A 12,152-nucleotide genomic window follows, 5' to 3' on the forward strand; every position below is an offset into this window, starting at 1 on the left:
ACCCCCTCCAATAGGAATGAGGTCCCCAGTGCAGAGGCTGGATGGAGCTGATGGAGATTTGGGGGTTGTTGTGTCCCCTAAAACTAAACTGGGATGCAACTTGTGGAGAAAGAAGACACACTATTAGGCAGTTGGCCCTCCCCCAGGCATTGTCACCACCCTGCTTTGAAGCAATGGGATAATGGGAAAATCCTAAATCCTTTTCCAGTGTGTCACTTTGGTGTCATGGTTCTGGGACTGTCAAAGGTGTGTACTGATCACAGTTCAGAGAGGTCTGGCTGCAGCACCTCTCCTGGCACTCTGTTACCCAGGAAGTGAATGAACCACACAGCACACAGAAATCACATCTGCACATCTTTACTTCAAAGCAGTGAACACAGTGTTGGTCACACCATGAATACAGCGCTGGGAGCTCCACTGCTGCTCTTCCTCCATGGCTGGGCACTTTCACAATCACTTTCCCTTTTTGGGTGGGGGGATGCAGCAGTACATCTTCCCACAGGACTGGCTGAAAGTCCACTCATCCCTCTTGGCACACATGTGGGAACAGTACCCAGCACAGCTGCCCTTGGGCTGCCCGTACCCTGTGATGGGAAGGAGAGAGAAATGGATTGAAAGAGAAGGCGTCAGATATTGTAGGAGGGCAGATCCCCAGAAGTTATCTCCTTGCTGGCTCCAGGGCAGTAAGGATGCACAGGGTGCCTTTGGGTTTAGACCAGCATAGAAACAACCGATGCTTTGTGTCCCCGTTGAGCTGGACTCCTAAAAGTCCTCCCTCTAAACATGTCAGCACTGCAGCTTGCTGGCAAGATGAGCAGTACAGACAGACTTTTGCAGTGTGGCATTCATCTCATCCCAGAATGGTTGTGAGAGGTTGGGTAACTCATCAGCCAGAGCCAGGGTTGGGTAGCTGATCTGCACTGCAAACCTGGGTGAGATGAACCACCTCCACCACCCCAATGGAGAAAGGCTGGAAAGGGGACAAGCACCCATTCTCCAGCCTCACCTTCTTCACCCCCATGCATTGCATCTTACCTGGAGTGGCCAAGGAGAAAAGCAGGAGCACAGCAAAGACCACGCACAGCACCTTCATATCTGGAGGCTGGCAGAGATCTCAGCGCACTGGGGGCAAAGTGGGTCTGAGATGGCGCAGTGGGGAACCTCGGAGGTCCTGGGTTTTATAGAGGGCTTCCTGCATGAGCAGCACAGCAGGAGGAGAAGCTTGAGCAAACCCATCTCCTAGGAGGTGTTGCTTGCTGGCTGGTGTGTGCAATGTCACCCTGACCCACTGGTCCTGCTCACAAAGGCACCTGGCAGCCAGGTCCATGCTTCAGTGGCTTCTCCTCGCTGCTCACAGAGGGACAACTCCCAGATCCGGCTGCCAGGACTCCACCACCAGCACACATGGAGCCGCAGGGCACAGCTCTGCTTGACCCAGTGCCAGCTGAGGCTGCCCACAGCAGAGCTGCTGCCCAGGGATGAAGAAATTCAGTCTGGGAACCTTCCTGATAAGTCCTGGACACTGTCTGCCAGGCACAGACACAATGGACAATACCGGGAACAAATCCATCATGGGAATAGTTTTCAGGGTGCATCCATCCCTGACCGGTGGCAGTGAGGTTCCTCAAGGGTCTCCCCCAAATGTGGTGCTCTGCAACATTTTCACAGAATCACGGAATGGTTTGGGTTGGAAGGGGCCTTAAAGCTCACTCAGTTCCAACCCCCTGCCACAGGCAGGGACACCTTCCACTAGAGCAGGTTGCTCCAAGCCCCATCCACCCTGGCCTTGAGCACTGCCAGGGATGGGGCAGCCACAGCTTCTCTGGGCACCCTGTGCCAGGGCATCACCACTCTCATAGTAAAATAGTGCTTTGTTCTATCTGGTCTGAATCTATCCTCTTTTATTTTAAAACTATTACCCTTTTTCAATCCCTGCAGGTCCTACTAAAAAGTCTGTCCTCATCTTTCTTCTAAGCCCTGTTTAAGCACTGGAATCTTCTCTAAAGTCTCCCCAGAGCTTTCTCTTCTCCAGGCTGAACAAGCCCAGCTCTCTCAGCCTGTCTCCATAGCAGAGCTGCTCCAGCCCTTGGAGCATATTTGTGACCTCCTCTGGACTCACTCCAAGAGCTCCACATCCTTTTTACATTGCTGCCCCAGAGCTGGACTCAGGACTGCAGGGGGGCTCTCACCAGAGTGGAGCAGAGGGGGAGAATCCCCCCCCTCGACCTGCTGCTCATGCTGCTGGTGATGCAGCCCAGGACACAGGGTGCTTTTCATCCACCAGCAGCACCAGGTCCTTATCCTCAGGGCTGCTCTCAATCCTTTCATGCCCCAGCCTGTATTGACACTGGGGGTTGCTAATCAGGTGCAGGATCTTGCTCTCAGCCTGACTGTCATCACATTGATTTGGCTCGAGACATATTTGGGTATTTTGCCTGAAATCATTCAGAAAGGACTATGATGCTAATTGAAAGGGTTGTAGGCAAATATGTAAATGAAGCTCAGGTAATGAATTGCCATGAGACATCTGATCAGAAATCTGTTGTGAGTCCAGTGCTATCCTGCTAATCATTTTCATGGCTGTTTAGGGAGTGTGCTTACTAAATTCACAGATAAGAAGTTGAAAGGGGCTGCAAAGAGGACAGGGTTAGTGTTCTAGTGGATCATTTCATGCTAGGGAGACAGTAAAAGAAATTAAGTAATAGGTGAAGCTACTTTGCCTATCCAGACAAGAATACTTAGCTGCAGAACACAGAACAAGGAGTTTCTGGTTTTACGGCAGTTCAGCAGGGAAAATTAGGGTTGCAGTAGATCATAGGTAGGTACAAATGAGCAACGTCATGGTGTTGGGAAACAAGCACCAATTGTACTACAAGCATAAACGAAAACTAAGTTCGTAAAATACAAGACATACCCACTGCACTGCACACCCTTTGGAACATGCACCCATCCAGTTCTGTACACTGTGCTTCGATAAAGCAGTGAAAGGGATGAAAAGAGCTCAGAAAATGACAGGGGTCAGAAGACGAAAAATAGAAAGACTCAAAAAAGAGGAAAAACCCACAAAAGTATGAGAAGGAAGCAGCCTGACCAGCAGGTAGAGGGAGGGGATTCTACCCCTCTACTCCACTCTCATAAGCCCCCCCACCCTTGCAGTCTTGCATCCAGCTCTGGGCCCCCAGCATAAGAAGGACATGGAGCTGTTGGAGCAAGTCCAGAGGAGACCCTGAAGATGCTCTAAGGGCTGGAGCATCTCTGCTATGGAGACAGGCTGAGAGAGCTGGGCTTGTTCAGCCTGGAGAAGAGAAGGCTCCTTAATGGGAGACCTTAGAGCAGCTTCCAGTGCCTAAAGAGACCAACAAGAAAGCTGGAGAGGGGCTTTTGACAAGGGCCTGTAGGGACAGGACAAGGGGGAATGGCTTTAACCTGACAGAGGGGAGATTGAGATGAGATCTTAGGCAGAAGTTCTTCTCTGTGAGGCTGGTGAGGCCCTGACACAGGTTGCCCAGAGAAGCTGTGGCTGCCCCATCCCTGGCAGTGTTCAAGGCCAGGTTGGACGGGGCTTGGAGCAGCCTGCTCTAGTGGAAGGTGTCCCTGCCCATGGCAGGGGTTGGAACTGGATGAGCTTTAAGGTCCCTTCCAACCCAAAATGTTCTATGATTCTATGAAAATGTGATCAGCAAGAAAAGACTGAAGCAAGTGGAATAATGATGGTCAGGAAAGAGAAGACAGAAATCATCATAGTCCTGAAATCCATATAAGGTAATGCACTGGAAGGGCATGTTCTACTCTTGGTGGCCAGAATAGGAATTCCATGACTCCAGTCACAGCAAGATGTCTTCACCTGAAGTATGGGAAAACCTTTGTAATGGGAGGTCTGTACGGCAGAAAAGTCGAGTAGGGTGAGTGTGAAAACCCATCACCGCAGGTCTGAAAGAAAGATTGGATAAAAAGGACAGTTAAAAACACTGGTGATGAAGCAGAGGGGGTGCACAGCCCCTCACCTGTACTTTTATCCAGTTTCTATATTCAAGCAAGATCACAGAGAGGAGCATAAGTCTGAGCCAGGTTGGAGTGGAGAGCAGGGTTGGGCAGAAGCAAGTGCCTGGAAAGGAGTCCAAGAGCATGTGTTTACACTCAGGAAAAGTCCCTCCGTCCCTCCAGTGACATAAAGTCTGGTGACTTTCTCAGGAAGGTTTCATAAATCTATTTTAATTTGTACCTGGTCATTAGTTTATAAATTGCTTTTTCAATACATTTGTCCTTTTTATACACTTTGATTTCTTGAAATTCTTGCACGAGTTCCATGTTTCAGCTGTGCTCAGTGTGAAAGAGGACCTTTGTGGTTACTTTTTCAGTAAATGTATTATTTACCATTGCATCCCACCTATTTCTTAGGTTATGAAAATTGAAGGGCCATAGTTCATGTCTTCCTGAGGCCTCTATAATTTGTATGGCTTTGTGAAACACCTCAGGTAAGCGTTTTATCCCTTAGCTGGCAAGCACCACTATATTTAATTTTATGACAATGAGTCCCCAGCTCTGCCATCTTTCTTTTAACCTCTTCTTGCCTACTGTAGGCCATTAGGGATGGGGAGATAGGCATTGCACACACCGCAGTGTGATACCCCACAGTCTGATTTCTTACTGTTCAATTGTCCATGTTTTGGTTCTTACCTGCTCTTTTCAGAGCATTCTCTTCAAGGATTCCCAGTCCTTTTCCTAATGTTTTAGGTGATTCAGACCCATCATTTGTACAGAGATTATCTATTATTTCCCAATTCACAACCTTAAACTAACTGACACTGATTAGGTGTTTGAGGTTTTGCGGCCCTGCTACTCAGTGTTGTAAGATCCATCTGCTGCCCTTTGTGGATCTAGGCTTCATGGTATTCAGTAATTTTGCAGCAGCAGCAGCAGCAGCTTCTGCCCCATCACCAGTCCCCTCTCTTTTTTCCTGGCTGTTTATTAAGCCATTAAGCAGCCCAGTGAACTGGGGTTGGAAAAGCTCCTTTGCTCATGTTTGAAGCCCCAGGTCTGTATGGAAGGTTTATGAGGAAGAGGTCATGATCAAAGTGTCTGCAAGTGGCCTGCTCACCCAGGCTCCTGGGAGCTGTCAGCCCCAGTGCTCCTGCCCACCACCCATCAGAGGGGCTAGAGGAGACAACAAAAGAGAGTACATTGAATATGATGTTTGCTAAAGTTATCAGAGAGATGTTGCAGACATGGTTCCCTTCACAAGCCGAGATGGGAACATGGGGTCCTTTCCAAGCCAACAGCCCCACATGGTGACCAGTCTGGACAATGGAGGGAGAGTTATCAGTGTATCATGGCCACAACTCGGCCCCATTCCATGCCTTTACATCCCTGCCAGAGGTTGAGAAAGGCCTAAACCCTGTGATACTCATCTTGTTCTCCCCTCATCATTATACCTGCAGATCTCCATGAGGTCCCTCTGACCCATCAGCACAGTCCTAACTCTGCTATTGACAGCCCCTATTCATTTGTGCTCTCATCAAAGCCAGCATGCTGATATGCTATCTGATATTGGGTAACCAGGTCTGGGGGACAGAGATGGCTGCCTTCACACTTGGGCACACATGGGCAATTCTGGTACTCATGCCATCACTATATGTCCAGCACGACTTGGATGGATTCCCATGTCTCCCCAGCATCCTCTGCTCTGCAGGGAGATGCTCTATAAAATCCAGCAGCCTCAGCCTCCCTGCACATCACCTCCTCCCTTCAAGCTCTCTCCAACCCTCCTCTCTCCAGCCTCGCTTAGATCCCAGATCAACTCCAGCCATGAAGTTCCTCTACCTTGTCTTCGCTGTCTTCCTGCTGGTCTCCCTGGCCACTCCAGGTAAGATGACAAAGAGGGTGAGATGAACTTTATACTAGCTCTATACTACTTTTAAAGTAACTTTAGCTCTTGAAAATATAGTTATTGCTATCTAAGGTGACTGCTATAACGTGGCTGGGTACTTTAATGGCTTCTTTCAAAGGATGATGAAATAAAGACTACCTTAGAGAGATTTGTGTATGAATAACTGAGGTTAAAACTTCATCATCCAGTTTGGGAGTGAGCCCCAGGCCAGACAAAAGGCTGGATGTGTCTGCTTCTCTTGGGGACTTCAGGGAGTTTCATAGTACCAGAGGGACTCTTCTATGCAAATCAATTTCTCTGTCAATGCTTAATCCTGGGTACATTTGATTTACTGGTGTAATATAGATATTACTGCTAATACTTGTTTCTGAGACTGCAAGGCTGCTGTGGGGCCAGTTTCAAGACCTTTGCATCATCCTTTCAGCCATTTCTGAGTAAGAGAGCAGTTTTTAAAAGCATGAGTACAGAGACCTGAGTGCACAGATAAGATTTGAAAAATGCTTGATGCTGCTTTTGCTGTTTTGCTTTGAGAACACTGATCCTGTCTCTGAAAGACAGAGCAGGCATCTGCAGTCTTGCAGAGATGAGCATCTTTATGAACTTTGGTCTTGGGCTGTCTCTCAGGATGGGAATGAATGCACTCTCCTCAGGAGCATCTCTTTCCAGAACCACACCTGTGTTATCAGCTGGTCCTTTAGTCACCAACTGTGGGGAGAGGGGTGCACCAGGGGTATCTCAGGCTTGTGCCCTTCAAGGTCCTTTCCTGTTTTTGGGGCTGAGCATGGGCACAAATGCAGATGTATGGGAGAATAGATCAGGACCTTCCCACAAGCAGGGTCTCATCCTTGTGACCACTTGTGCCACACTTATACCCAAAGGTGACAGGAGGGCAAGATAGTGACACAGAGGCACTTCTGACTCAACCACTCTCCCTCTGTCTCCCCCTTGCAGGCTATGGGCAGATCAGGAAGTACTGCCCCAAGGTGGGCTACTGCTCCAGCAAGTGCTCCAAGGTGGACGTGTGGTCCTTCTCCTCTGACTGCAAGTACTACTGCTGCCTCCCACCCGGCTGGAAGGTGAAATAGGAGCTGCAAAGGAAGCCCCTGGGGAAGAGGAGGCACGGCGGTGGCTTTGGGAGCAGCTTCTCACCTGTCCAACACAATTGTCACCCCCTCCTCTCTATAAATAAAAAGAGAAAAAAAGGAGATGGCACTTCTGTGTGTGGTGTGGTTACTGGTGTGCCATGATCCCATAGAAAACTTTAACACAAGTACTCCAAGAACAGCCCAAAAACTCATCCGCACTTAAAAACACCTGCTGACAACAAGCTGCAGAGGTGCTGGGGGTCTTTGGGGCAGGAATTTGGGAAGAAGGTGTCTTTTTCCCTCTTGCCTTCTCTATTGCCCTGAACACAACCCTCTGGAGACAGGGGAGAATCTCCCATTTCCCTACTGCTTTTTCAGGCTACAGGTTTTATGGGGATGTCTTGAAAAATGTGGGCATTTCAGCAATGTCTCCTTTAAGAGTAAAACAGGCCTCTTCCCATGAAAATCTCAGCAAACACCCAGAGTTGGGGAACAGAGATGCAAATAGGCACTCACAGGCCTCATGCAACGGATTTTATTGAATAGGTCTCCATGGGCTATCAAAGCAGTGCAGACATCCAGAACAAAAGAAGCCACCCACATGAGAAATCAGAATAAAGGTGTATTTACCTCTGAATTAAACCTGCTCAGAGTGGATAGACTTGGAGCCAGTGCTTCTGCAATTTTTGCTCTCCAGGGCAGATAGCCCCAGCATGCTCACAGGCAGTTCTGGAGGGAAAGGTACAATCCAGTGCCAACATCGTTCACTCTCAAACATTCACTCATTGCCAGGGAGCACAGCCTACAGTGTGTTCCGCTGGACTTCAGTCTCGGGCTGGAGGTGCTGTGGTATTTCTTTGCTTCTGCACAAGGGAGAAGGAAGTGGGGGAAGAAACTCATCAATCATAATCTGATATAAATGTAAATGCTAGGACTTCTTACCAGCTTGTGGTGAAGGAGGCTTTAGGTGGGCAATAGGGGCATAAGCTGCTCACTACTCTTCTTTGGTCACCTCTGCACTTAGTGCTTTGCTATATTCTATTCATTTATGTTTACGAAGTCCAACACTCAGAGGCTAAGAATGAGTTGCTATTTATACTGTCTGCAGAAAGTAGCTTCCAAATCTATCGGACATAGTTGATGTAGGAGAGCATGAGAAACTTGGGGCATTTCAGGGGTGCTGTCTGTGTTTAGGCAACTGAGTTGAGCCCCACGTTCTTAGCTTAGACTCACCTTAAGGCAGCCAGAGCTTTTTTTGCAGGAAAGATAACAACTTGCATGTCCATTGCAGCCCTCTCAGGTCTCTGTTTTAGAAGGGAAGAAGAAGGGGTCTCAGAGTTGTTTCTGTAACACTGTCCACCACAACAATTCCTACAAGTCAACTCCATGTCTCCTGACCAGGCACTGATGATCCCAATTGTCTGTTGACAGCCAGACTGGGAGGAGCCCAGCTCCCAAGGGAGAGGTGCCTGCACACTTGAGGTGAGGCCACATGAGATGCCTTCAAAGAGTCCGTGACAAACAGGCACAGAATGGACATCTCATTGTCAGATGGCCACTGGGTTGGAGTGACATAATACCCTGCTAAGCAGCAAACAATGTGTCCTTGAACAACAGCGAAGTCATGCTCCTCCTTAACACTGTCCTCTCTGTCAAGAAATGTCTATAAATATCAGGGTCTCCAGCCTTTCTCTTAGCAACTGCTGCAAGATCTCTCTGAAAAGCTGCATCCCAGACCTGCTGTGATCCATCCATCCTGGTGGATATCCAGTCATGAAGATTATTTATGTTGTGTTTGCTGTTTTTCTAATGGCTTTGATGGCTACCCCAGGTAAGGTGGCAAATTATGTGGGGCAGAAATGAGAGATAATAGTGAACCATAAAGGAATTCAGGTTAAAAAAAGAATTTCCCTAGGAAAGTGTGGATGGTGAGTCTTGTGTGGAGATTTTGATTGGGTTCAGCTCATGAAACTTTTGGAGTGGAATTCAGCTCTGGAATCGCACCAGCCTAGATTTAGAGCCCTCCCTTATAAGGGGGTCTCCATGTGAACTGGATCCCATCACAGTCATTGGATAGAGTCAAACAAATTCAGTTCGTCTCAAGCAAAATACCCAGGGTGTGACTCTACTGATAAATTCAGCAGTGCCAGGACTGAGGCTCTATTTGGCATTCAAACTAAGTCTTCCACACCATTTAATTGACAGCACTGTCACTGGCTCAGTTTTGCTCTTGGCCAAATCACATGAGCTCAAGCCACTCTTAAGACAAGTGTTGACAGTGGCCAGGCTCCATTCCCAAGTATCAGTGTGGATGTGGACATGTTTTAAGGTGAGATTTTACTGTGTGGTGATGAGATTTCTGTGCTGTTGACCATGATGAAATAGTCAATGCAGATTTTTTCCTGCTTTCTTTTTTATCTTCTACAGGCAAAAGCCAGCCAAAAAAGAGCTGCAGGGGGTATTGTTCCAGGACATGTGCTAAAGAAGAGAAAGAGGAGCACACTGAAGACTGCAGAAGGATGCACTGTTGCCTGACACACAGGAAGAAGAAGTAGAGCAAAGATTTTCGGGGATGAGAGGAAGAGGGAAACAGTGATGTTTGTGTTAGTTTCTTCTTGTTTGATGGGAATGGATCTTGCTTCTCTCATTAAAAAATACCAGTTATCACCCTGAAATGTCCATTGTGTGGTCCATTGACTTCCAAAAAATTGTGTGCCGAGGTTCAGGAAAGCTCTGGTAAGTCTTGCCAGATAGGTTCATGTTTATGGAGATGACGTGGTCAAATGCAGATACTGCACTTTCTGATACCAGCCTCATCACAATAGGGGTCATAAGTGAGTTTATGAGTAATCTGTTCATTGTGCCTTTGTGTGATTCAAATCCTGCAGGCAGGGTGGGGTGGTATCAGAGAGAAATCTACTAGGTGCCCATCACTGTCCCCCTGAGGTCTATTCCACACTCAGACTGAGATGATCTATCACACACACACACACAGTATCACAGTATGCTAGAGATTGGAAGGGACCTCAAAAGATCATCTAGTCCAATCCCCCTGCCGGAGCAGGAACACCTAGATAAGGTTACACAGGGATGTGTCCAGGCGGGTTTTGAATGTCTCCAGGGAAGGAGACTCCACAACCTCCCTGGGCAGCCTGTTCCAGTGTTCCGTCACCCTCACTGAGAAGAAGTTTCTTCTCAAGTTTAAGTGGAACCTCTTGTGTTCCAGTTTGTACCCATTACCCCTTGTCCTATCATTGTTTGCCACTGAGTAGAGCCTGGCTCCATCCTCGTGACACTCCCCCTTTATATATTTATAGACACTTATAAGGTCACCCCTCAGTCTCCTCTTCTCTAAACTATAGAGACCCATCTCCCTCAGTCTTTCCTCATAAGGGAGATGCTCCACTCCCTTAATCACTAAGGCTTTGCATGTTCTCTAGATCTATCACTAAACATGCCCACATTGATAGCTCTGAGGTGTGGCTTCTAAGCTAACTGGCCAAGTTGTGATACCATCCATCAGACCCCAGAAGGTCCCACAAAACCACTAAGTGTTATACTTGGAGTGGGTTAGCCAGCACTGGCTGAAAGCTGTGATCACCATTGTGTGTTCGCATTGCCAACACCATCTTTGCCTTGTAGGACCAGAGACCTCTATATAGCTTTCCATTACCTCTTTTTCTGGTCCAGAAAATCTGAACTAGCAGCCTAGACATAATCCAGTGAAGGTGGTGTTTTCAGTTGCCAAAGCCCCTTTGGATTTCTTTAGATGTCTCCAACATGTGAGTAACCTTCCAGGCAACTGGGATGTCCTATCCCCAGCCCTCACCCTGCTGCACTGCCAATACATTAGGAACCAATTCTCTAAAGCATTTGTATCCCATGATATTGATGTTTCCTCCCATTCTTCCCCCACTGTTTGTCCATAGGGACCTCAGAAGGCAGCAAATTCCTGCTAAAGCCTTCGGTTTGGACTGTAGTAACGCCTTGGTCCTGGAGTCAGTAATACATGAGCAAAGCTCTCACTGACGTAAATGGTGTAAGATCAACACTAAAATGAGAGGGGGAATACAGTAATGACAGCTGCTTTGTGAGCAGCCCTGTGCTGTGCTGCAGAGGTATTCTGTAAGCACAGCCTCCTTGGGACTCAGTAGCTGGAGAATTAAGCAGAAGAGAGATGTAATCTGTCACGTCTCACATAACAGATTGGACCTAGCTAGGGCTGGTATAGCCTAAAAATGGTGCTGTAGCTTCTGAATATGCAAATTGCCACCAGCAATTAAGTATTGTCCCCAGATGAACTTAGTTTTTTCCCTTCAGCAGTCTTGTGCTCATTAACCCCCGTTTTCTCCAAAACTGGGTAACTCTCTGAGTTCGCATGATGGGGTAAATAGCCCATGGCATCCATGCTGGATCACAAGGAGACTCTTCCCAAGGAAGCAGCATGAGAAATTTGCCCTTCAACCACTTATTCTTGGCCAAGGCAGCATCTCTTAGCATCACTGGGTCCACTTGAAGGAGAAAAATCTGCTGAATGCGAAAGTGATCTGTGACTGACTGGTGAAGTCAGAAATGCAGCCACTGACAGCAGCAAAGAACCTGACCTTGTATGGAGTAGAGCCTAGAAAATACAAGGAATAGTCAGGGAAATACATCCTAAGCCCCGGAAATTGTCCATTTGGATGCCATTTTGGAAGGTCTCAGCATGGGTTAGGCATGTGTTACCGAGATGCTAAATAATAGTTCTGAGGCACTTGCCTTCCTGACACTCATTTGTATCTCACCCTGCTGAAGAAATCCAACCAGGAATGTGCAGGGAACACAACGTGCCTCCCACAAGGCACATCTGTGGCTGTTTCCACACAAGCTAGGCATCCTGTGCAATGTCTTGCAGCTTCTTTTTCCTGTGTCAAAGCACATTCCCTGTGAATTATCCAGCCGTACTGCTGTGGGACAGTGCTGGATGAATCAGGCAGTCCTCCACATGGACTCTTTGCTTCCCCTTTTTGTCCTGTGCTTTTATTTAAACAAGAATTTAAAATGCCTGGATATGAAAGAAACATTTCTTTCTTGAACAAAATTCTTTCTTGAACTAATTCTTCTTTTTTTGACAAAAAGAAAAGGCAAAAGATCAATTCCTTTTTGGATCAAAGTCAATTTCTTTCAATTCTTGGGGCTTG

General features: G+C 47.5%; 1 protein-coding gene across 1 annotated transcript; it reads right to left on the minus strand.

Annotated features, from left to right (window-relative positions):
- Window positions 1-343: 343 nt before the first annotated feature.
- LOC133273132 (small basic protein 1-like) lies at window positions 344-1,346 on the minus strand. Its single transcript, XM_061461165.1, has 2 exons — window positions 1,036-1,346; window positions 344-584 (listed from the first exon to the last, which is right to left on the minus strand). Exons 1-2 carry the CDS (start codon window positions 1,091-1,093, stop codon window positions 454-456), a joined length of 189 nt encoding a protein of 62 aa, XP_061317149.1. The 5' UTR covers window positions 1,094-1,346; the 3' UTR covers window positions 344-453.
- Window positions 1,347-12,152: the final 10,806 nt, after the last annotated feature.

The sequence above is a fragment of the Pezoporus flaviventris genome, unplaced genomic scaffold, assembly GCF_033815535.1.
Source record: "Pezoporus flaviventris isolate CSIRO_AGI_PZ_B2104156 unplaced genomic scaffold, CSIRO_AGI_Pfla_v1 ptg000031l, whole genome shotgun sequence".
NCBI classification, from domain to species: Eukaryota; Metazoa; Chordata; class Aves; order Psittaciformes; family Psittacidae; genus Pezoporus; species Pezoporus flaviventris.

Coding starts and splice junctions, on each gene's coding strand:
- LOC133273132 (XM_061461165.1), bottom strand. CDS start 1,093: ATGAAGGTGCTGTGCGTGGTCTTTGCTGTGCTCCTGCTTTTCTCCTTG. Junction 585..1,035: donor TTTCTCCTTGGCCACTCCAG/GTAAGATGCAAT, acceptor TTCCCATCACAG/GGTACGGGCAGCCCAAGGGC.